The sequence below is a fragment of the Mobula hypostoma genome, chromosome 9 (genome assembly GCF_963921235.1).
Source record: "Mobula hypostoma chromosome 9, sMobHyp1.1, whole genome shotgun sequence".
Classification (NCBI taxonomy): domain Eukaryota; kingdom Metazoa; phylum Chordata; class Chondrichthyes; order Myliobatiformes; family Myliobatidae; genus Mobula; species Mobula hypostoma.
This window is the reverse complement of record NC_086105.1, coordinates 6,881,792-6,908,711: the sequence shown is the minus strand read 5'-3', so window position 1 is coordinate 6,908,711 and position 26,920 is coordinate 6,881,792. Positions and strand designations below refer to the sequence as shown.

General features: G+C 42.9%; 1 protein-coding gene across 3 annotated transcripts in view; it reads left to right on the top strand.

The window, feature by feature from the left end:
• The first annotated feature begins 219 nt into the window (after window positions 1–219).
• The window catches only part of tmem117 (transmembrane protein 117), a 461,344-nt gene continuing 434,643 nt past the window's right edge, over window positions 220–26,920 (top strand). The window contains exon 1 of one of the 3 annotated variants that reach the window (XM_063057677.1): window positions 220–395. In XM_063057677.1, coding sequence (XP_062913747.1) covers window positions 389–395 — 7 coding nt within the window. In that variant the 5' untranslated portion in view covers window positions 220–388. Of the gene's footprint in view, window positions 396–18,839; window positions 19,142–26,920 lie in introns of those variants that run through there. The other 2 variants (XM_063057674.1, XM_063057675.1) reach the window with 2 other exon arrangements.

The following is a 26,920-nucleotide window of genomic DNA, read 5'->3' as shown; positions in this document are numbered from 1 at the left end:
CTTTACATGCTTGAAAAATTTCCAGAAATAATAATAATTTAAATGCAGAATTGCAAAGCATTATATACCTTCCAAATTTTCAAATGCTGGAGTAGAAATTAGCCATTGTAAAGTGAACTAAATATTGAATTTGTGAAAAATGAAATGAAATGTAAAGAGCTTATGCTTCGTTGAAGCTAATGACTCAGCGTAGGGGCTGTGCTTTCACATAATGATATCCTGGATGAAATAAGAGAGCAGCACAAGTAAAACTCCGTGACTACACTGTGACTGCCACAAATGTTCCAGCCTGATTCAGCTAAAAGCACAGACAACAGAAGGGAGAAGGAAAGCTTTTAAAAAAAATAGAACAATTATTCAGGACGCCAGAAACTGCAGGAATTTGAACATGAAAGGTAAGGGAGAATGCCAATAAACCCAGTGGTTTAAATCTCAAATAAACATTTGGTATTCTAAATTGAGTAAATCTTGAATAGGATGGTTATTTGAGTTCATGTAAAATAGGCCTAATCACTGACATAGGCTGTTATGAGGGAGCATATCCAAAAGGCTCTTGCCATTTTCTATACGTATTAACTACCAATTGTTATGAATGTTATGTCTATACATGTGTATGCTTGAACAGCAATTTTGTGGAAATTAGAAATAGATTTTACTGAGCTTTCATATGGCGTGAAACTAGTGCATCAAACAGTTCAAACCTGATTCAATATAGTCCAAATCCAGATGGGACTAATTATTTAATTGTTGCATCTGGTCAGCTGCAAATTAATTTCCCTAAAATGACGTGACAATGGAAACAATATATGGAACAGTTCAGTCTACACTTCTGTAGGCTCAATTCACCACATTATTGCAATGATCCATTGTCCACTTAACAAGGTTAAGACAAGCATTTTGTAAAAGAATACATTATTGCACATTGCTCGTGATGATTTTTAATTAGATTTTCAATACCTGTAATAGAATTTCTTCACTGGGTATTGTTTGGCTGCCCTTTGTGGCAATTCAATAGTCAGAGGGGCTCACTTTGCACCTTAATTATGTAATTAGCCCTTTTGAGAAAAGATCTTTCTAATACTAAACCAGTGTTTGGATATCTCAGAGCTGAGAGAGAAACAAAACTGAATGAGAGTGTACAGTCAGCCAATAATGGATAAATGGAACAGTTAGAAAAGGACTGTAGATTTTGTCCCTGCTTGCTGGTTCTGATTAGCTGAGTGTGATAAGGTGCTAAAATGATTAAGGTAATAGACAACTAATTTTTTGCTTTTTGCAAGGATTGGGTCAAAGCCTATCTTTTGTGATTATGTTAGTTTTCAGGTGTGGGTCAGTTTCTAGCATTTGTTCAAAAAATTGTGGGTTTACCAAGTGTCACTCCAGTGCTTGAGCTTTTTTATGTTAAAAATGCAAATACTGGAAATCTGAGATATATGCAGCAAGTTGCATTGATGCCATCTTTGAATGAGATGTTGAAATGAAGATCCGTCTACTTTCCCTTTGAGGTAGACAGAAAGGATCCAATACTTCCTTTTTGTGTTGAGGGTAATATTTAGCCTACAAATGATATAGCTAAAACAGATTTAGTTATTGCAGTTTTGCTGTTTGTCAGAACTTACTCGGTGTTAATACGAACAATTGCCCAATAACTAGCTGGGTTCTATGGAAAGATCTTTGACTTTAACTCTGTTCTCTCTCCACTGCTCCCTGTTCTGACTATATCTAGTATCTAATATGCTTTACTTTTCCCTCAGATTTCCAGCAGGTGAAGTTTGTTCAAACAATTATCACAATTCAGTTACATGAAAGATTCTATATATAAACATGAATCTTTTATTTTCTTCCACTTTCTAATTGCTTGTTCACTTTGGTACCCTGAAAATTAGATTAGATTAGATTATGAGGACACTCAGTCCTCGTTTATTGTCATTTAGAAATGCATGCATTAAAAAAATGATACAATGTTTCTCCAGAATGATATCACAAGAAACCCAGGACAAACCAAGACTAAAACTGACAAAACCACATAATTATAACATATAGTTACAACGGTGCAAAGCAATACCATAACTTGATAAAGAGCACACCATGTGTGGTAAACCATGTATATATGTTGTAACTCGGTTACCTGTCTGAACACACCCCTCTGCTGACTGCCCCTGTGGCTCCTCCCACAGAGTCCTGTATAAAGGTGTTCGTCTTGCCCCTCCCCCTCAGTCCGGGGGCAGACACTCACTGTGGAGGTCGTATTGTACAGCGAATAAAAGCCTTTCAGTATTTTTACCAAACCTCAGTCTTTTGGAGTAATTGAAGGTGCTTCACCCTTCACCATGGGCATGGTAAAAAAAAAGTCTCAAAGTCCCGATAGCCTCATCATCTCATGCAGGCGGCAGAAGGGAGAAACTCTCCCTGTCATGAACCTCCAAGTGCCGCAACCTTGCTGATGCAGCACCATTGAAAGCACCCGACCGCAGCGGACTCTGAGTCCGTCCGAAAACTTCGAGCCTCCGACCAGCCCTTCGACACTGAGCACCACATCCTCTGCCGAGCGCTTTGACCCCGCCCCGGCTGCCGAGCAACAAGCAAAGCCGAGGACTTGGGGCCTTCCTCTCCGGAGATTTCAGACCACACAGTAGCAGCAGCAGCGAAGCAGACATTTCAGAAGTTTCGCCAGATGTTCTTCCATGCTCTCACATCCGTCTCCATCAAATCAGGATTGTGCATGGCACCCTACTTGACAAATAGCAGACATCACCACCGGAGTGGCCGCTACGAGCTGCGTCGCGCCACCATCTTCTCCTCTCCAAATCCAAATAGGCACAGGTCTAGTAGTATATTGAAGGCTAATGTAAATACTTTATACTTTATTGTCGCCAAACAATTGATACTAGAACGTACAAGCATCACAACGATATTTGATTCTGTGCCTCACAGTCCCTGGATTACAAATATTAAATATTTAAAATAGTAAAATTAGTAAATATTAAAAATTTAAATTATAAATCATAAATAGAAAAAAGAAAAATGGAAAGTAAGGTAGTGCAAAAAAACCGAGAGGCAGGTCGGGATATTTGGAGGGTATGGCCCAGATCCGGGTCAGGATCAGTTCAGCAGTCTTATCACAATTGGAAAGAAGCTGTTCCCAAATCTGGCCATACGAGTCTTCAAGCTCCTGAGCCTTCTCCCGGAGGGAAGAGGGACGAAAAGTGTGTTGGCTGGGTGGGTCGTGTCCTTGATTATCCTCTCAGCACTGCTCCGACAGCGTGCGGTGTAAAGTTAGTCCAAGGACGGAAGATTGGTTTGTGTGATGTGCTGCGCCGTGTTCACGATCTTCTGCAGCTTCTTTCGGTCTTGGACAGGACAACTTCCATACCAGGTTGTGATGCACCCTAGAAGAATGCTTTCTACGGTGCATCTATAAAAATTAGTGAGGGCTTTAGGGGACAGGCCAAATTTCTTTAGTTTTCTCAGGAAGTAAAGGCGCTGGTGGGCCTTCTTGGCAGTGAACTCTGCTTGGTTGGACCAAGTCAGGTCATTTGTGATATTGACCCCGAGGAACTTAAAGCTTTTGACCTGTTCCACCTGCGCACCACCGATGTAAATTGGGTCGTGCGGTCCGCTACTCCTTCTGAAGTCAACAACCAATTCCTTTGTCTTACTGACATTGAGGGATAGGTTATTATCTTTGCACCATGCCACCAGGTTCTTAATTTCCTCTTTGTACTCAAACTCATCATTACCCGAGATACGGCCTGCAATTGTTGTGTCATCAGCAAACTTATATATTGTACAAATGAAATTTAAGAATAGTCAGTGGTGGATATCTTAGCAGAATTCTCTATATCAGCAGAGGGAGAAATGGCTGTAATGTTTCAGGTTGATGATCTTTCATCAAAACCTGAAGTATTATCTCTCATCCGCTCTTCACGGTTTCTGCCTGACCTGCTGAACATTGTGTGTTTTTATCTAAGAATTGAAGCATCTCCAGTTTTAATTACAGTTTTCAAAAGTAATGTAAGGGTTTGTTCTGGTCACATTGGAGTTCTGTATCAGTCCACTTTATGTGAAAGAGCCCACCTTAGCTTTTTGCTTTAGAAATTGGATTGTGCTCTGCATACTTTTACAGATGTAAAATGAATATTGAATAATCCAGAATGGAAAATGCTGCATATCTAGCTTTCTTGGCCATTTTCTGAAATACCAGCTTGGTAAATGGTCCTCTAAAGCAAGGGTTCCCAACCTGGGGTCCGTGGACCCCTTGCTTAATAGTATTGGTCCATGGTATAAAAATGGTTGGGAACCCCCTGCTCTAAAGGTTTTCCAAAGTAAATAGGATCAGTTTCTACTATCAGGTAATATCAAGTTCATATTCAAATTTATTGTTGCCATAGACATACATACACAGATTATATATGCCAAGAATATAGGATTTTGTGGCAGCAGCACAGTACATTACATAACATGCACAAAATTAGTTAGCATAAATTTTAATTAATATAAATTATGCATAACTTACACAAAAAATAAACTTTAAAATAAACCATTGCAACAGTAGTACAAGATTGAGAGAGGAAAATACTGTACTGTATTAAGAGAGTCATGGAGAAGTACATCACAAAAGCAGGCTATTCAGCCCATCTAGTCCATACTGAAAACCATTTAAACTGCCTTACTCCCAATGACCTAAAAGGGACCATGGCCCTCAATTTCCCTACTATCCATGTACCTATCCAAACTTCTCTTAAATGTTGAAATCAAGCTCGCGTGGACAACTTGTGTTGGCAGCTCATTTCACACACTCACAATCCTCTGAGTGAAGGTTTCTCCTCATGTTCCTCTTAAACTTCTCACCTTTCACCCTTAGTCCATGACCTCTGGTTGTAGTCCCACCCAACCTCAATGGAAAAAGCCTGCTTGTATTTACCTTATCAACACCCCTCATAATTTTGTATACCTCTGTCAAATCTCCTCTTGGTCTCCTATGTTCTAAAGAATACAGTCCTAACCTATTCAATTTTTCCTTGTAACTCGAGTCCTCCAGACTTGACAACATCCTTGTAAATTTTCTCTGCACTCTTTCAACCTTGTTTACATCTTTCCTGTAGGTAGGTGACCAAAACTGCACACAATACTCCAAATTAGGCCACACTGTATTGTACAACTTCAACATAATATCCCATGTTCTGTACTCAGTATATTGATTTATGAAGGTCAATGTACCAAAAGCTTTCTTTATGATCCTATCTACCTGTGTTGCCACTTTCAACAAGTTATGGCCGTGTAGTTCCAGATCTCTTTGTTGTGCCACTCCTCTCAGTGCCCTACTCTTCACTGTGTAAGGCCTACTCTGGGTGGTCCTACTGAAGTGCAAAAACATGGTGGATGATTACAAATACCTGGGGATACGATTTGACAATAAACTGGACTGGTCAAAGAATACTGAGGCTGTCTACAAGAAGGGACAGAGCCGTCTCTATTTCCTGAGGAGACTGAGGTCCTTTAACATCTGCCAGACGATGCTGAGGATGTTCTACGAGTCTGTGGTGGCCAGTGCTATCGTGTTTGCTGTTGTGTGCTGGGGCAGCAGACACCAACAGAATCAACAAACTCATTCGTAAGGCCAGTGATGTTGTGGGGATGGAACTGGATTCTCTGACGGTGGTGTCTGAAAAGAGGATGCTGTCTAAGTTGCATGCCATCTTGGTCAATGTCTCCCATCCACTACATAATGCACTAGGTGGACACAGGAGTACATTCAGCCAGAGACTCATTCCACCGAGATGCGACACAGAGCGTCATAGGAAGTCATTCCTGCCTGTGGCCATCAAACTTTACAACTCCTCCCTTGGAGGGTCAGACGCCCTGAGCCAATAGGCTGGTCCTGGACTTATTTCATAAATTACTGGCATAATTTACATATTACTATTTAACTATTTATGGTTTACTATTTATTATTTATGGTGCAACTGTAATGAAAACCAATTTCCCCCAGGATCAATAAAGTACGACTATGACTAAACTCGCACTTTTCTGCATAAAATTCTATCTGCCAATTTTCAGCCCATTTTCCAGCTGATGCTGATCCCCTCTGCAAGCCATGATAGCCTTCCTCACTGTCCGCTATACCCCCAATATTGGTGTCATCCTCAAATATTCTGATCCAATTAACCATATTATCATCCAGATCATTGATATATATGACAAACAAAAAAGGACCCAGCACAGACCCCTGTGGCACACCACTAGTCACAGGCCTTTAGTCAAGAGAGGCAACTATCTACGACCACTGTTTGGCTTCTCCTGCAAAGACAATGTCTAATCCAATTTACTACCTCATCCTGAATGCCAATTGATTGAAACTTTTTGACCAGCCTCCATTACGGGACCTTGTCAAATGCCTTACTAAGGTCTATGTAGATAACATGCACTGCCTTGCTTTCATCCACTTTTCTGGTAACTTCCTTGTAAAACTCTATAAGATTGGTTAGACATGACCTACCACGCACAAAGCCATGCTGATTATCCTTAATCAGTCCATGTCTATCCAAATAATTATATATCCGGTCCCTTAGAATACCTTCCAATAGCTTTCCCACAATTGATGTCAGACTCACTGGCTTATAATTTCTTGATTTCTGTTCAGAGCCTTTTCAAAACAGTGAAATAACATTGGCTGTTCTCCAGTCCTCTGGTATCCCTCCTGTTTGCTAAGCATGTTTTAAATATATCTGCTAAGGCCCTGGCAGTTTCTGCACTTGCCTCCCATAGGATCTGAGGGAACACCTTGTCAGGCCCTAGGGATTTATCCACTCTGATTTGCTTTAGGGTAGCAAATACCTCCTCCTCTGTAATCTGTACACGGTCCATGAAGTTGATGCCGCTTTGCCTCACTTATATAGACTCTGTATCCATCTCTCGAATTAAAACAGATGCGAAGAATGCATTTAAGATGTCTTCCATCTGTTTTGGCTCCACACATGGATTACCATTCTGGTCTTCCAGAAGACCAATTTTGTCCCTAGCAATCCTTTTGATCTTAACATACCTAAAGAGTCCCTTAGGACTCTCTTACATCTTGTAGGCTAGAGTAACTTCCTGCCCTCTTTTAGCCTTCCTGATTTCTTTCTTAAGCGTTCTTTTGTATTTCTTGTATTCCATAAGCACCTCATTTGTTCCTACTTACCTATACCTACTATGGACCTCATTTTTTTTTCTCAACCAGAGCCTCAGTCTCTTTTGAACACCAAGATTCCCTGCACTTGTTATCTTTCAACTTTCGAAAGTTTTACTTTCAGAATTTTGTTTTTGAAGGCCTCCCACTTTCGAAGTACATCTTTTCCAGAAAACAGACTATCCCAATCCACATTTGCCAGATCATTTCTGATACCAGCAGAACAGGCTTTTCTCAAATTTAGAATCTCAAACCTCAGACCAAACCTAACTCTTAGCATATTTACTTTGAAACAAATGGCATTGTGGTCACTGGATGCAAAGTGTTCCCCTACACAAACTTCTGTTATCTGCCTTGTCTCATTCCCTAATAGCAGATCCAGTATCACATGCTCTCTCATTGGACTTCTGTGTACTGATGAAAGATACTTTCCTGAACACATTTGACAAACTCTATCCTATCTAGCCCTTTTACAGTATGGGATTCCCAGTCAATATGTGGAAAGTTAAAATCACTTACAATAACAACCTGATGTTGTACAGTCTGCGATCTCTTTACAAATTTGTTCCTTAAATCCATAGGACTGTTGGGCGGTCTGTAATATAGCCCCATAAAGATGGTCATACCTTTCTTTCTTCTCAGTTCCACCCGTAACGCCTCACTAGTTTTGTTCTCCAGTTTGTGGTGATGGAGCACTGTTGAGACATTGCCCCTGACTAGTAACGCCACCCCTCATCCTTTAATTTCTCCCACTCCTTCATGTCTAAAACAATGGAACCCCAGAATATTGAGCTGCCTGTCCTGCCTCCCTGCAACCAAGTCTCACTTATGGCTATAACCTCATAATTCCAGGTGTGATCCATGCTCTGAGCTCCTCTGCCTTTCAATAGACAATAGACAATAGGTGCAGGCGTAGGCCATTCAGCCCTTCGAGCCAGCACCGCCATCCACTGTGATCATGGCTGATCATTCACAATCAGTACCCTTTTCCTGCCTTCTCCCCATATCCCGTGACTCAGCTATCATTAACAGTTCTATCTAACTCTTTCTTGAAAGAATCCAGAGAATTGGCCTCCACTGCCTTCTGAGGCAGAGCATTCCACAGAACCACAACCCTCTGTGTGAAAAAGTTTTTCCTCAACTCCGTTCTAAATGGTCTACTCTTTATTCTTAAACTGTGACCTCTTGTTCTGGACTCCCCAACATTGGGAACATGTTTCCTGCCTCTGGCGTGTCTTTTTTCCTTTCCTAACATTTTTCTTGCATTGAAATAAATGCAGCTCAGGACACTAGTTGCACCATGCTCAACCTTTTGATTTCTGACTTTGCATGAGGTCTTACCAACATTTGCCTCTACAACCTCTCCACTAACTGTTCTGGAACTCTGGTTCCCATCCCCCTCCAACTCTAGTTTAAATCCATCGTACAGTATTAACAAACCTTCCTGCTAGGATATTAGTGTCCCTCCAGTTCAGGTGCAAACTGTCTCTTCTGTACAGGTCCACCTTCCTTGGAAGAGAGCCCAATGATCCAAAAATCTTATGCCCTTCCTCCTACACCAACCCCTTAGCTACATATTAAATTGTATAATCTTCCTCGTTCTGGCCTCACTAGCATGTGTACAGGTAGCAATTCTGAGATCACAACCCTCAATTCTGAGGTCCTGCCCGTTAACTTAGCACCCAAATCCCTGAACTCCCGATGCAGAACCTCTTCACTCGTCCTACCCATGTTATTGGTACCTACATGGACAATGACCTCTGGCTCTTCGCCCTGCCTTGCAAGAATGCCGAGGACTCGATATGAGATGTCCTCGGTGCAACATACCATCCAGGAATTGCGTTCTTGCCCACAGATCCTCCTGACTGTTCTGCTAACTAACAAATCCCCTATCACTATAGCATGCCTCTTTTCCCCCTCTTCCCTTCTAAGTCACAGAGCCAGACTCAGTGTTTCTGTTAGGTCAACCCCTCCCCCTGCAACAGTATCCAAAGTGATATACATGTTGTCGAGGGGGATGGCCACAGGGTACTCTGCACTGGCTCCTTAACTCTTTTTCCCTTCCTGACTGTCATTCAGTTTCCTGTGCCCTGCACCTTGTGTGTAACTACCCCTTTATATGTCCTGTCTATCACTCTTCAGCCTCCAAATGATCCGGAGTTCATCCAGCTCCAGCTCCACATCTTAACACAGATTGTTAGAAACTGCAGCTGGATGCATTCCGCTAGCCTGCCTGACATTTCTACTGTCCTAACTGAGCAGATATACTGTAAAGAAGGGGAAAAAAATAACTTAACCTGGAGCTTTTCTTTATTTGCCTTCCCTGACAGAAACCTCTCTTCACTGAAGCTTCGAAAAGCTAAAGCCTCAAGATCATCACTATGACTCTGTCCACTACAATGATAGCCGCCGTGCTTTCCCGTCTTCCTTTAATTTGCTCTTATTAATCAATCTCAAATGCGGATTGGTCACTGGGCAAAGCTCTATTACACTGCTGTGACCCACTGCTGCCTTTTCTACTTGGGTGACGGAAGATGAGAGGTGACCTGATAGAGGTGTATAAGATGATGAGAGGCATTGATCGTGTGGATAGTCAGAGGCTTTTCCCCAGGGCTGAAGTGGCTAACACGGGGGGGGGGCATAGTTTTAAGGTGCTTGGAAGTAGGTACATGGGGGACGTCAGAGATAAGTTTTTCCACACAGGGAGTGGAGGGTGCATGGAATGCACTGCCAGTGATGGTGGTAGAGGCGAATACAGTATGGTCTTTTAAGAGATTCTTAGATAGGTACATGGAGCTTACAAAAATACAGGACTATGCAGTAGGGAAATTCTAGGCAGTTTCTAGAGCAGCTTACATAGTTGGCAAACATTGTGGACCGTAGGGCCTGTAAAGTGCTGTAGATTTCTATGTTCTATGTTTCTTCTCTCAAACTTTCAATGTCCGGATTGGTTGTTGCTCAAAGCTCTGTTATGCTGCCGTGACCTACTGCTCCCTTTTCTACTTGAGCAGTGGACATGAGTGAAATCTCCTCCTCTCAAACTTTCAATATCCAGATTGATCACTGGTCAAAGCTCTATTATGCTGCCGTAACCCACCACTCCCTTTTCTACTTAGGCAATGGGCCTGAGTGAAATCTCCTCCTTTTAAACTTTTGATGTACAGAATGGTCACTAGTCTATAGTCCAAGCTAGTATTAAGATTTTTCAGATCACTTCAAGAACATAATGTCAGTCAGGAAGGAGCTGCTGTTGAACCTTGAGGTGTAGGTCTCTAGGCTATTGCACCTTCTCCCTGATGGAAGCATCAAGAAAAGGCATGACCCATATTGTTGGGGTTCCTGTTAATGAATGTTGCCTTCCTGAAACCTCACCAATTGTAAAATTTAATGAACATTTTTAAGGATTGGTCATTTCACTTGCTGTCATAATTGAAAATTTTCAGTGGCATTGTTGTTTTCATTGGCATTACTGATTGGAATCTACATGCATTTATTTTCTTTGAAGGCCAGAGTCTGAGAATCAATTTGACTGCTCTTGGGGTGTTAAACGCATCTACGTACACTTATAGGAGAATGGGACTGCTCTTGATTTTGCTTGTTCTCAACTCAATAATTTTCTGCCACTTTTGCACTCTCCTTTTCTGTCACCCAGCTAATCAGGAATGGAGGAATGAAGAATTCCATAGATCCATGAAACCTTTGAGATTTTGGTGTTTGCTTAATAATGCTCTGACGATGGTGGAATGTTTGAGCTGATGAGTCTTAAGATAATTTGCTTGATTGCTACAATAATTACTTTTCAGTCATTTATAAGACTAAAAGATTAAAAATAATATCTAATATCCACACTCTAAAAAGTTTCCAAGCTCTAATATGGGATCTGAGTACTAAATCCAGACAGATTCTTGTGTAATACATTGCAGGAGTGTCATTCTTCAGATGTGATATTAAATTCAGAACCCATCTGTCTGTTCTAACCCTTGTTCTTCAATTAAATGATATTAGTAGAGACAGAGAAAGCAGTCAGGCTCGAAATGATTTCAAGCAGGACAACATTGTGTATGCTACAAGAAGGAATTTAATATAAAATCTCATCATCAAATGCAGTTAGGTCTAAAATTTCTTCTGAATCTTTTGTGTAAATGACAAGTAAGTGCACAGAGGCTATAAGGAACATGTGATGAGAAATGCTGTACAGTGTATATTTTGCCATTGTTTTGTACGAAGTTCATTGTGACTCTGAGACGTGCTAAAACCCAAATAACTCTCAGTGAAATACAGAGTCTGATACCTACATCTGTTAAAGGATCTAATTTTATCTGACATTAGACTTGTGATTCCAAGATGAGTTTTTCTTTCCAGGGGAGATTTATTGAAGAGTGAATTGAGGCATGTGGGAGGTAATGTAGGTTGGAGTGGATTAGAGTGAAGTAGTGGATAGAGAAGATGGGGTCTGGGGGACGGTTAGAGATGGAAAGGAGAGTGGAAAGGCTAGAAAGAAAAGCAGGAAGGGTAGAGTGGATCAAGAGGTAAGAATAAATCAGGCAGTAGAGGAAATTGGGTAGAGGAGATGGATTTGGAGTGGTTGAAAGAGGATAAGACGGTGGGGAATTTTGCAAGGAGTTCAGATGGATTGGGTGGAGAGTACAGATTGGGGGTAGACAAGAGGGCATGGAGGGTTTTGTAGAGAATAAGAAAGGAAAGGGGAAGAGAGAGCAAAGTTGCAGACAATGGTGGAGAGGAGAGGAGAGTTTGAATGGGTAGTAGAAGTAATTTGAAAAAAGGTTTGGGACATTGTTAGAAGGCGCCTAGGATGGTTATATAGGGCTGGATGTAAATTATGTTGGTTTTGGCTAATCAGGGAATGATTCTTTGGAATGTAGAAGGTTAAGGGGGGATTTGATAGAGGTATTTAAAATTATGAGGGGGATAGATAGAGTTGTCGTGGATAGGCTTTTTCCATTGAGGTTGGAGAGATTCAAACAAGAGGACATGAGTTGAGAGTTAGAAGGCAAAAGTTTAGGGGTAACATGAGGGGGAACTTCTTTACTCAGAGAGTGGTAGCTGTGTGGAACGAGCTTCCAGCAGAAGAGGTTGAGGCAGGTTCGATGTTGTCGTTTAAAGTTAAATTGGACAGCAGGAAAGGAATGGAGGGTTATGGGCTGAGTGCAGGTTGGTGGGACTAGATGAGAGTAAGAGTTTGGCATGGACTAGAAGGATCGAGATGGCCTGTTTCCGTGCTGTAATTGTTATATGGTTATATAGGTCAGAAACATCCAATATAATGCTAATAGTTCATTAATAAACAATTGTCAAGTTTTTGCTAAAGTTCTGAAACTTTAAATTGGTTCTTAAATGTATCGATTGCGCAACCACCAACTGCGACTCCAGCCTTGAACTCCAGGCCGGGTCTTTATGTGCTGCTATTGTGACTCCCGTCTCCCCTTCCCCCACCACCACTCCGCAGCCCCATCTTCCTCAGATCCCACCGTCAACTCCTGGGCCCTCAGAGGCTCCATCTTCCTCTCACCCCAACCCTCCCCTCTCCACTGACACCACCAGCCTCCCCCCTCCCCCCTCTGATCCCAGCTCTCATCCGTGCCGGGTCTTTACCATCCCCTCCGACCTTCAACTCTCGGAGGCAGAACACTCTGTTCTCAGTAAGGGTCTCACCTTTGTCCCCCTTCGCCCACACCTCAGCGAGTTCCGTGTTTGCCACGATGCGGAACTTTTCTTCCGCCGTCTCCGTCTCCGAGCCTACTTCTTCGGCAAGGACTCTTCCACCCCCACCGATGACCCCCCTTCTCCCGTCTTCAACCCTCCTCTTCTTCATCGACACCCCGCTCTGGTCTTCTGCCTGCTCTGGATCTCTTTATTGCTAACTGCTGACGGGACAGCAACCGTCTCGACTTCACCGCACCATGTCCCCATTCCAACCTCACTCCTTCGGAACGCTCTGCTCTCCACTCCCTCCGCACTAATCCTAACCTTATTATTAAACCCGCCGATAAGGGGGGTGATATTGTAGTCTGGCGTACTGACCTCTACCTTGCCGAGGCACAGCGACAACTCGCGGATACCTCCTCTTATTTACCCCTCGATCGTGACCCCACTAAGGAGCACCAGGCCATCGTCTCCCACTCCATCACCGACTTTATCCACTCAGGGGATCTCCCATCCACTGCTACCAACCTTATAGTTCCCACACCTCGCACTTCCCGTTTCTACCTCCTATCCAAGATCCACAAACCTGCCTGTCCTGGCCGACCTATTGTCTCAGCTTGCTCCTGCCCCACCGAACTCATTTCTGCATACCTCGACACTGTTTTATCACCCCTTGTTCAATCCCTTCCGACCTATGTTCGTGACACTTCTCACACTCTTAAACTTTTCGATGATTTTAAGTTCCCTGGCCCCCACCGCTTTATTTTCACCATGGATGTCCAGTCCTTATATACTTCCATCCCCCATCAGGAAGGTCTCAAAGCTCTACGCTTCTTTTTGGATTCCAGACCTAATCAGTTCCCCTCTACCACCACTCTGCTCCGTCTAGAGGAATTAGTCCTTACTCTTAATAATTTCTCCTTTGGCTCCTCCCACTTCCTCCAAACTAAAGGTGTAGCTATGGGCACCCATATGGGTCCTAGCTATGCCTGCCTTTTTGTTGGGTTTGTGGAACAATCTATGTTCCGTGCCTATTCTGGTATCTGTCCCCCACTTTTCCTTCGCTACATCGACGACTGCATTGGCGCTGCTTCCTGCACGCATGCAGAACTCGTTGACTTTATTAACTTTGCCTCCAACTTTCACCCCGCCCTCAAGTTTACCTGGTCCATTTCCGACACCTCCCTCCCCTTTCTAGATCTTTCTGTCTCTGTCTCTGGAGACAGCTTATCCACTGATGTCTACTATAAGCCTACTGACTCTCACAGCTATCTGGACTATTCCTCTTCCCACCCTGTCTCTTGCAAAAACGCCATCCCCTTCTCGCAATTCCTCCGTCTCCACCGCATCTGCTCTCAGGATGAGGCTTTTTATTCTGGGACGAGAGAGATGTCTTCCTTTTTTAAAGAAAGGGGCTTCCCTTCCTCCACTATCAACTCTGCTCTTAAACGCATCTCCCCCATTTCACGTACATCTGCTCTCACTCCATCCTCCCACCACCCCACTAGGAATAGGGTTCCCCTGGTCCTCACCTACCACCCCACCAGCTTCCGGGTCCAACGTATTATTCTCCGTAACTTCCGCCACCTCCAACGGGATCCCACCACTAAGCACATCTTTCCCTCCCCCCCCTGCATTCCGCAGTGATCGCTCCCTACACAACTCCCTTGTCCATTCGTCCCCCCCATCCCTCCCCACTGATCTCCCTCCTGGCACTTATCCGTGTAAGCGGAACAAGTGCTACACATGCCCTTACACTTCCTCCCTTACCACCATTCAGGGCCCCAAACAGTCCTTCCAGGTGAGGCATCACTTCACCTGTGAGTCGACTGGGGTGATATACTGCGTCCGGTGCTCCCGATGTGGCCTTTTATATATTGGCGAGACCCGACGCAGACTGGGAGACCGCTTTGCTGAACATCTACGCTCTGTCTGCCAGAGAAAGCAGGATCTCCCAGTGGCCACACATTTTAATTCCACATCCCATTCCCATTCTGACATGTCTATCCACGGCCTCCTCTACTGTAAAGATGAAGCCACACTCAGGTTGGAGGAACAACACCTTATATTCCGTCTGGGTAGCCTCCAATCTGATGGCATGAACATCGACTTCTCTAACTTCCGCTAAGGCCCCACCTCCCCCTCGTACCCCATCTGTTACTCATTTTTATGCACACATTCTTTCTCTCACTCTCCTTTTTCTCCCTCTGTCCCTCTGAATATACCTCTTGCCCATCCTCTGGGTCGCCCCCCCCCCCTTGTCTTTCTTCCCGGACCTCCTGTCCCATGATCCTCTCGTATCCCCTTTTGCCTATCACCTGTCCAGCTCTTGGCTCTATCCCTCCCCCTCCTGTCTTCTCCTATCATTTTGGATCTCCTCTCCAACTTTCAAATCCCTTACTCACTCTTCCTTCAGTTAGTCCTGACGAAGGGTCTCGGCTTGAAATGTCGACTGCACCTCTTCCTACAGATGCTGCCTGGCCTGCTGCGTTCACCAGCAACTTTGATGTATATTCATTCAATATAATCAGCATTTCCAAGGATTGACCATTCTTTGCATGAAGGAGACATTATTGATATTTCTCTTAAAGTTATGTTTACTGTTTAGGATCTATGTGCTTTTACCTTACTCTCGCAGTTCAATTTAAAGTAATATTGCAATGTTAAGGTCTCTAAATTTTTTTGTCACCACTCTTGAAATATGTCATTTAATGGTTCATCTTCACATTGCCTCAAGTCTTCATGTGCCCTGTTACGATATGTGCCTGGTTATGGTCTTATGACTTGACTGGAACATAAACAGGACTTCTCAAGGCTTATATTTAACTACTTTGCTGCAACTGAAATGATTTACAGCTGGTGGGCTTTTTATCTTAATGCTGATGACTAAATTATTCTATGATGAAGGTAACATAATTTCATTAATAGATTTGAGTCATAATTGTTCAGTCATTGTTGCATATTATATGAGGGAATGATACATGACAAAAGACTAAAAGAAACCTGGATTTCAAAGGCACAGTGCTTGTGGATATTTTAGGAAATTAAGTCTTCCTCCTAGGCATTTCTTGGGGATCAAGGATGATTTGGTTGTGTTTTAACTTTGTTGATTCTGAGGTGACAGCTAAGAACAGTGTAGGCACTACTGATTCTTCTGTGTGAAGGGCAGAAAATCCCTGATGGGCTGGGCAGGTGTATGGTTTGAGAGGCAGCTTGCTTCTTCTGTCATTTACGTTGGGTTTCTTTGTGTTCATGATGGATAGGCTTGAGGTGCCGAGTGCCATCCTGAATGCTCTTCTACACTTTGATCTTTCACCACTATGAATTCCTGAAAGTTAGTGGGAATGATACAATATTTTCAAGGAAGAAAGTGGTAGGAATTGAATCCTCTAAAAATAATGGTCAAACAAATCTATACACCATCCTTTTGGGTTTATTTTATTTAGAAATATAGTGCAGAACAGGCCCTACCGGCTCATTGAGTCATGCTGCTTAGGAGACCACTTATTTAAACCCAGCTTAATCATAGGACGATTTGCAATGACCAATTAATCTACTAATCAGTACACCTTTGGTATGTGAGAGAAAACCAGTGCACCTGGAGGAGACCCACGTGTTCACAAGGAGGAATGTACAAACTCCTTATAGACAGCGTTAGAATTGAACTCCAAACTCCGATGCCCTGAGCTATAATAGCTCGGTGTTAATCACTGTGCAACTGTACTGGGTTGATGCACTGATGATTAAAAAAATTGGGAGATAAATTGTTTTACTATTTATTAATGCTATTGAAACTGCATTGGGATCACCCTAACAGTTAAAAAATTGTATAAAGATTAGAACTTTCACTTGTGAGGTTCACTAAGTAATATTAACATTTCTCTATGTACCAATATGCATAATAAGTTTTAGCAAGAAATTATCTGCTGGCATATTGCCAATTCTTGCATCTACAGGCATTTCGTCCCATAAGTACAATCCCTGCAGCTAGGTCTTAAAGGACAAAGAGAACAAAATATTTAGTAGCAATACTTTATCAGTTATAGGAGAGTGTTGCTACAAAAATGAATGCAAGCTGCCATAAAGGAAAAGGATGCAGATAGGTGAGGAGTCCCAGGAGACACAGAGACCTTGACAGGCTAGTGAAGAATAATGTCTGTAGTAGACATGTTCTTTGTGCAAGGGTGAGCCTGTTTGGAGTCTCCAAGGCTATAGTCAGGCATAGTTGGCATGAGGTTGCTAGGAAGGTATTTGGAAGGCTGTGCCTATAAGTTTATGAATGACTGCAATTTGAGGAAGCCCTACTCAGTGCTAAGCCAATTTTTCTGTTGCATTGTACAGTTTCATAAGATATGCAAAAGAAATATTTGGCCCATGTCTTTAATCTGTTGGGTTTACCTTGTATGCACGTTTAACAGTTATTTTACTGGGAATACTTAACAGCTTGCTTTGCATTATTAGAGAGGTTTGAAGATCTGATAACCCAAAGTACACAAGCAACACACACAAAATGCTGGAGGAACTCAGTAGGCCAAGCAGCATCTGTGGAAAAAAAGTACAGTCAACATTTTGGGCTGAGTCCCGCCGAAGGGTTTCAGCCTGAAATGTCAACTGTACTTTTTTCCCCCATAGATGCTGCCTGTCCTGCTGAGTTCCTCCAGTATTTTGTGTGTGTTGCTCAGATTTCCAGCATCTGCAGATTTTCTCTTGTTTGTAAAATTAACCAATCACTTCAGATACAAGACGTGTCACTTACTTGGTTTTTGAAAATGACAAATGCCTCAGAAGCATGTTAGATAAGTGCTTGAATTTGTTTGAATTGGGTCCATGCACTTGAATTTGGAATTTGACCAGCTGTATCACCATCTGGTATGGGAATTGCAAGGCATCTGACTGCAGGACCCTACAAAGGATTGTGAGGACTGCTGAGAGGATCATTGAGGACTCTCTTCCACCCATCTGAGATACTTATCAGAAGTGTTTATAATATGGCCTGTTGCATTGTCAAAGATCCGTCCCATCCATCCCACAATCTCTTTAATACCTACCATCAGGCAGGACATACCATAGCATTAGGACAAAGACTGTAAGGATGGGAAACAGCTTCTTCCCCCAGGCTGTGAGACTATTGAACTCCCTGCCACTACCTAGGTTTCATCATTTATGAAGCGCTAGTAGTATTATACAGTTTATTTTGTAAATTGTGTCATAAATGCACCTTATGCTAAATGTCAATCTTCTGGAATGTATTTTATTATTCATTAATTTGTTTGCTGTAGTATTGTGGTAACTATATTACTATATTTATGTTGAAAGTTGTAGATGGTATATTAAAATTCAGTGCCTAAAAAAAGAGAGGAAATAACTTAGTGTGGGACCAGCATAGTGTTGCATTTTTTATCATTAGTGTCTTAGGACATATAAGACAGCAATGATTTATAATATTATGTATAGATTGTTTACTTTTGTGTGATACTTCTCAGTCCATCTGTCTTTCCTGATAGTTCTAGAGTAAACTCAATTGTTTGACCTGGAAATTGCTTCATAACTGATGAAGTTTAAGGGTGTTGCAGAAGTAAGAAATGATTCTCTGATTCTGGTAAATAGCAGGTTAAAATTAGGTGCCAGCTTGTTGTTTGCTCTCTTCTGTGAAAAGTTGGAGAGACTGTTCTTGACTGAAAAAACAGCCTTCAGTGTTTTTTTTAACAACTCACAGCTGTCCTTTTGCGAACGATCTGTGGGTTGTATTCACACATGCTGCATACATCATGTCTTGAGTTCACATATTGATCTATGTTCCCACCTTTGTCTGTTCAAGTTTTACTGATAAGGCAAGAATTTGTCTGTAATTAAAACCAGTGATTTAGTGGAGTCTTATCAAAGTAATTGGGTTTCGCTGTAACTGACCTTTGTAACTGAGTGTTCTTTGTCTGCTCATTCTATATATTTTAGCATTTCTGTTCTAAAATCAGAGGTAGAGGTAGAGGTTGTGTGTGTGTGTGTGTGTGTGTGTGTGTCAGATAACTGGTGAAAAGGTTAAAGTAATAATTGTGTGGTATGATTATTGGTCCGGCAACCTTTTTAAGTTTACATTTGGTGCCGTGACTCGGATCCCAACATAGGGAAAGTCCCTTCGGGCTGAATAAGTGACGGGGGATTCCGGGTGAGTGTAAACGGGCGGTAGGGCGCCCCGAGGTGTTTTACCTCTGACCAGCCCTTCCACTCATTCGAAAAGCTCCTGCCCCTCGCCCAGAGGAACCTGAACCTTGACAGGATCCAGCGAACCACCCGGACCAGGAGAATAAGGTAAGCAGCTGTTTTTTGTAAGTATTAAAGTCTGCGGCAACAGGTCTCTGAACCTGGTCAACTGAACTGTATAATTGAGTTGACTTAACTAATTGGGTAACGGGCAAGAAAAGATCCCGGTCTATTTGTATAATTGGGCAACAGGTCCTTGGCCTGGTCAATTGAGTCGACTTAATTAATTGGGCAACGGGTCTCTGGCCTGGTCGATTAAGCTGTATAATCAGCACAGGATGGGACAGACTTTGGATACAGCAGGCAAGGGAACTCCCTTGCAGTCTATGTGTGAACAAAAGCTAGATGAGGAAAAGGATCTCCGGATTTTAAGTGCAGCGCTGACTAAAAAAACTGGGAACGGCCGTGTGGCCATTAGGGGGAACTTGGGACATAACCTCTTGTAAACAAGTAGTAAATTTAATGTGGAAAAAGGATTGCGGTAAAAAAGTGGAAATTACTGATTAAAGAATAGAAAGATAAAGCTGATACCAAATGGAATAGTACTTTACTGGCCAGTTGAGGAACAATGCATGTGATAAAGGGATGTAGCGGTATGTACGTCAGAAGGAAATCCCAAGAGTCGGGAAACATTAAAGGCGGAGTGCGAATGGGTAGAAGGGATAAGAAAGAGAGAATGAGACAAAGGCAGATATGGACAGATAGGAAGTTTTAAAATGGGTAGTGCGCGCGCGAGATCTATGGCCAATACCGGATCCCGAACCCATGCCTGGCATACCGACCCTATTTGAGGACAGTGACCGCGATGAGGATTGGGCACCCACCGTATCCCCCACCTTACCAGGGGCTAAGTGCATCCAGAGCTCCCGAACCCCAATCCTCCCAGTACTTAGATACAGTGGCCGTTCGGGTAAAACAGCGGCGGCAGGGAATGGGAGGCTGTCTATACCCTGAGATCCAGGAAGGGAATACCGAGGATTATTCCGAGACAGAGGGAAGAATCCAATAAAACCCCAGAGTTAATGGCTCCACAAAGATAATTACCCACCTGAATGCTGCCAGTCCACGAGCAGCCGAGGAGCGACAGCCCTCAGTAATTCCGGTGTATGCATCCTGGAAGCCTCAAAAACTGATAATGGTTATAAATCAGGCCCCAGACAAAAAAGAACAACCAGCACAGTTTGCTCAGTATGTCCGCAGTACTCTACAAGTGTATAATGTGACCCCGCAAGATTTATTCGGTCTCGGCAGCATGATTCTCTCAGCTGCTGAGGGGCGGAAATGGAAGGCAGAATTAAGAAACGAAACCTATCAGGAGTTACAGGCGGGAATCCATAATGAGAATGAACAGACGGACCAGATTATTCAAACCTTGGAGAGGGCTCTCCAACAACCTGTAAATATCACTAAAATACTTGAATACAACCCTAAGCTTAAGAAATCGGGAACGATTTGTGGCCTGCTACGGCACTTTCACAGGAGACCAAGCCTTTAAATAATGGGAATCCGCCCCCCCCCCCAGTTTAATACCTCACTGTTTCAATGCTTATCAATTAAGTTAGCCAACATGATTAAAACTAATAATATGGATTGGCCTGGCAATGACCGAAATCGAATGCGACGAGCTTTGACATATTACTGGGACCCGTCTTTCGAATCCCGATCAACCCAGAAGGGAACTAATATTAAATTGAATATTTTCAGCGGGAAGGAGGACGCGAGCGGGCTATATCTGGTATCAGAAATGGGAACCGAAGCACGGAACACACGTGGCATTCCAGGGGGACCCAGTGTGGGGCTTCATTTACAGCCATCACCAGTATGGGGTGTAATCTAGCAGAGTGATATTTGCTCTCTCTGTTGGAAGTCGAGATTCAAAGCACAGACAAGGGTATCACCGTGGGACTAGTGAACAACTTACAGCTTCATCGGTTACCGACCTCTCAGTGGTGGGCACTTAATTTGGACTCCCTTTTCGTTTGAGCTCCCACTGCTAGTGGTCGACCCCCCAGGTGACCCTGTGCTATGACCCTACGGGGTGCGCCACTGAGGAAAGCCAATATTATGCACCCCTCGAGGGACAGAAGTTCCCAGTGGCGGTGTTTGGTGATGTTAAATGAAAAGAGGGCAGTGCATTACTGGCTGAAGTTCCGGATTCCCTTTGGCGACAGACAGGACTGGTGGTTTTCCATACCACCGTTAGGGTTTACCCTGGGTTGAAGCCAAAGAGCCTAGGGTTCCTCGCCTACACCCTGACGAAACAAACCTACAGCACCGAGAGAGACTGGCAAGACTTGACCGCGGGCCAGCTCCGATACTGGAAGGAGTCAAAGGTAAAAACGGGACATCTGGTAAGACACTCTTTTAATATTGACCGAACCCAAGACGTGGTAACCCATCTCTGGGCAATTTTAGGCCAGGAAGTCGGTCGCACCAACTGCACCACCCAAACCCCCCCTGTCCGGATCACCGTGAAAGAAGGACAGACTGTCCCATCCATTCCGCGATACCCCCTCAAGCCCGAGGCAACACTTTTATGAGGATGGAAGCTCTTTTGTGGATCGAGCAGGTAAACGATGTTCTGGCTATATGCGATAAGTGACGACAGAGAAGTAATTGAGCAAGTCTCCTTTGCAGCAGCTGTCTCCGCCCAGAAAGCTGAGCTACTTGCTCTGACTCATGCCTGTATCCTAGCACCAGACTAGTCTAACAGCATACTCAGTTCTGATTTTGAAGAAATCCGCCAGAGAACCAATTCTTTGTAGAAGACCTTTAAAAAAAAAGCAAAGTCATAAATGAAGACGACTTTGAAGAGGGAGTCCACAACTATTTGGAACAAAATAAAAAGGGCCGGAATGAGAGCTTCAGTGGAGGAGCCAAAAATACAAGCCTAAGCTGGAATCCTCTTTGATTAATGTTTCGAATTTTAAAATGAAAAAGCCTGTGGAAAAGAAATTTCAAACAGATTAAAGTGCGGACTTTTACATTATGCCCGTTATGACCTGACTATGGAACGTTAGGGATTCCCGACTTCCTCTGCCCCCTCCCCCCTATTAGTAATGCTACCTTTGTAAACAACTTACTCACTGCTCTACAGCTACCTTGAGTTTTGGCTATTATTAGATGTGCAGCCCATACTGGGGAATCTGATGAGATATTTAAGGGTAATGCTCAGCTGGTGCAGCAGCAAAACGGACAGCCTTGGACCCCACACATTTAGTCTTCTCGGGAACCTAGTAAGCTCCTATTACACAAAATCTAAGGACGGGTATGCCAGATATGGGGGAAATGCATATGTTCAAAGGGGGACGCCCCTGAAGGAGAGCGCAGACTATGGTTCCAAATGGGTTGCCACCCTGAACCTCAGACCAATTTATAGGTGACACCTGCAGGACAGGTCTATGTTCCCTCTGTGTTTTTACTTATTTTGAAAGATTATGTAAATAATCGTACACACTTGGGAAAGGAGGGAATGGTTAATACATTATTACAACCTTTCTGATTTCCAGAAAGCGAGCCACAGCATGTTTAATTTGTAAAAAAAAACGAATGCTGGAAACAGGATGCCTTGTGTTTCTGGAACTACCCCCTTTCCGGGTGGACCGTTTCTTGTTTACAACTTGATTTTATAGAATTACCTAGATTATATTGTTATAAATATTGCTTAGTGATAGTAGATGTATTTAGCAGATGAATTGAAGCTGTTCCTACAACTAATAATACCACTGTGACTGTTGTGAAAATATTGCTAAAAGAAATAATTCCTTGCTATGGTTTTCCAGAAATGATAAGCTCGGACAATAGACCGCATCTGGTTCCCAAAATAAATGAGGAAATTTGCAAGGAGTTGGCTATAAAACAATAGTTCCACTGCACCCATCATCTGAAAGCAGCCGACATAGTGGAACGAGCCAATGGTACCTTGAAAGATAAGTTGGCCAAATTTACACAAGAAACTGGATTGACCTGGTTGGAGGTTTTACCCTTAGCTCTACTCCATATGAGAATCATGCCATCAAGTAAGATGGGGCTATCACCTGCAGAAATTATCTACGGGAAGCCTATGAAGACCCCCATGGGACCCCGACCTTGTTTGCCGCTCCTCCCTGAGAACTTACCTGCAACATTTGATATGCATACCTTAAGGGAGGGAAAATATTTTATGCAAATTAACTAAAGCTTTCTAAAGCTTGCATTTACAGGTACGACAGGCCTATCGGGAAGACAAAACCCAGCCTAAAGGCGACTACCCCACGAGTGAGGCTGGAGATTTTGTCCTGATCAAGAATTGAGATCCAGGGAAACTCGGACTTCGGAAACTCGGACTTCGGTGGAGAAGACCACACTGCCATGACTGATTCTAAATATTTCACAACAACCAAGAAAGGAGAAATCTTCGAAGTCAAAGCAGAATTCAATAGTGACAAGCAGGAGAAAAAGAAAGAAGCAGTGAAAAAAGTGATTACATCAATTACTGGTGGCAAAGATGTCAGTGCCCTCTTTCCTGATGTCATAAACTATATGCAGACAGACAAGTTGGAGTTGAAGAAGCTGGTGTACCTCTATGTAATGAACTATGCAAAGAGCCAACCGGATATGGCATCAACACTTTTGTTAAGGACTGTGAAGATCCTTATCCATTTATCAGAGTGCTAGCCGTGAGAACAACTGGCTGTATCCGTGTGCATACAATTACTGAGTATTTGTGTGAGCCCCTGTGGAATATGTCTAAAGGATGAAGACCCTTGTGTATGAAAAACTGCTGCTGTTTGTAAAGCCACGCTACATGACATCAATGCACAGCTGGTGGAAGATCAGGAATTTCTGGACACTCAAAGGATCTGATATCTGACTCTAATCTAATGGTTATTGCAAATGCTGTGGCTGCTCTGTCAGAGATCGCAGAACCTCATCCAAACAGCAACTTGTTAGACCTCAATTTTCGGACAATCAACAAGCTTTTAACAGCCTTAAATGAATGCACTGAATGGAGCCAGATACTCAGCCTGAAACGTCGACTGCACCTCTTCCTAGAGATGCTGCCTGGCCTGCTGCGTTCACCAGCAACTTTTATGTGTGTTGCTTATTCTTAATTGTTTGGCCAATTATAGCCCAAGGGATGACCGAGAAGTTCAAAGCATCTGTGAGCTTGTGATGCCACATTTATCTCACACCAACTCAGTTGTTGTCCTGTTGGCTGTAAAGGTTCTAATGAAATTCATGGAAACGCTTTCAAAGGACTTGTATTACTATGGCACTTTGTTGAAGATATTGGTTCCCCCACTGGTAACGCTGATGTTGCCCTCCAGAACATCAACCTCATTGTACAGAAAAGTTCTGAGATTCTTGAGCACAAAACGAAGGTTTTCAACTACAACTTTTGACTGCTATTGTGAAACTATTAGAGAAAAAGCGACTGAGACACAAGAGCTGGTGCAGCAAGTTCTAAGCTTGGTGACACAGGATTCTGACAATCTTGACTTGAAAGACTGTGGCTATATATACAGGCATCTACGTTCTACAGATCCAGTGGTAGCAAAAGAAGTTGTATTGGCAGATAAACCTCTAATTTCAGAAGAAACTGATCTTATTGAACCAATGCTCCTTGACAAATTAATCTGCCATATTGGAACATTGGCCCCTGTATACCATAAGCCACCCAGTGCATTTGTGGAGGGGTACTCTCAGAGGATACATCGAACAGACTGCAAAAGTGTTACTGAAGGAACAGAGTAGAAGGACTCTCTTGGATTAAGGAAAATGTGTTGATTGATAGTGGTGTTTATGCATGTCAGAAGTCTGATTGTATTAATTTTGATTATTATCTGTATCCTATGGTGCTTATGGCCATGTATTATATCACGTTGTAGAAGCAACAATCTCGTCTGAAAGGTTATCATGGAATGATAAAAAAAGAGGGAATGATGAAGTTTAAGGGTGTTTGATGGAGTTTAAGGATGTTGGGGAAGTAAGAAATGATTCTCTGATTGTGGTAAATAGCGGGTTAAAATTAGGTGCCAGCTTGTGTTTGCTCTCTTCTGTGAAAAGTTGGAGAGACTGTTCTGGACTGAAAAAACTGCCTTCAGTGTTTTTTTAACAACTCACAGCTGTCCCTTTGAGAACGATCTGTGGGTTGTATTCACACATGCTGCATACATCATGTCTTATGAGTTCACATATTGATCTATGTTCCCACCTTTGTCTGTTCAAGTTTTACTGATAAGGCAAGAATTTGTCTGTAATTAAAACCAGTGATTTAGTGGACTCGCTTATCAAAATAATTGTGTTTCGCTGTAATTGACTTTTGTAACTGAGTGTTCTTTGTCTGCTCATTCTATATATTGTAGCATGTCTGTTCTAAAATCAGAAAGCTCGTCTGAGCCTGAGAGAGAGTGAGTCTTTGTCTCTCTTTGATAACTGGTTCCGAGTCTTTCTCACCAGCTGAACTGAGCACAATAAACTGGTGAAGAGGTTAAAGTAATAACTGTGTGGTGTGATTATTGGTCCGGCAACCTTTTTAAGTTTACATTTATGAGTAAACTCAGTTGTCTGACCTGGAAATTGCTTGATAACTACCACATAGTTTAATGACAGGATCTTCCAAACTGGCAAACTGTAACACCAAGACAGGAGGAGACAGCTGGTCCACAAGAACATTGGTACATTCAAGTTTTTCTCCTGACCACATTAGTATTGTATATATCGCAATTCCCTCAGTCTGCCTCCAATTAGTACTGCAGGAGTACTATTTATGGATACTGCTTGACCATCACCATCATCACCTTGAATACAGTTAGGGCAGGGGTTCCCAACCTGGGGTCAAGAGCCTGATTGTTGAGGGATAATAACTGTTGCTGAACCTGGTGGTGTGAATCCTGAGACTCCTGTACCTCCTTTCTGATGCCAGCAGTGAGAAGAGAACGTGGGCTGAATGGTGGGGATCCTTGATGATGGATACTGCTTTCCTGTGACAGCACTTTGTATAGATGTGCTCACTGGGGGGTGGGAGGAGGGCATTATCCATGAAGGACTGTGCTGTATCCACTACTTTTTGTGGGCTTTTTCATTCAAGGGCATTGGTGTTTTCATATCAGGCCATGATTCAACCAGTCAAACTACTCTCCACCATACATCTATAAAAGTTTGTCAAAGTTTTAGATGACATTCTGAATTTTTGCAAACTTTTAAGAGAGGCCCTACTATTCTTTCTTTGCAATTGCACTTGTGTGCAGAGCCCAGGACAGGTCCTCTGAAGTGATAACACCAAAGAATTTAAAGTTGCTGCCCCTCTCCTCCTCTGACCCCCCTGTTGAGGACTGGCTCATTGACCTGTGGCTTCCTCCACCTGAAGTCAATAATCAGCTTCCTGGTCTTGCTGACACTGAGTGAGAGGTTATTGTTGTGGCACCACTCAGCCAGATTTTTCAGTGTCCCTCAAATATGTTGATTTTTCACCACCTTTTATTCAGTCAACAACAGTGGTATCGTCAGCAAACTTAATTATGGCATTGGAGCTGTGCTTAGCCACATAGTCACAAGTATAAAGTGAGGAGAGCAGGGGGCTAAGCACACAGCCTTGTGGTGTACCTGTACTGATGGAGATTGTGAAGGGGATATTGTTGCCAATCTGAAGTGACTGGGTTCTGCAAGTAGGGAAATCAAAGATCCAGTTGTCCAATGAGGTTTTGAGCCTCAGGTCTTGAAGGTTATTGATTACTTTTAAGGGAATGAGATTAGTTTTGAGGTTTTGAATGCTGAGCTGTAGTCAATGAAGAGCATCCTGATGAATGCATTTCCATTACCCAGTTGTTCAAGGATTGAGTGAAG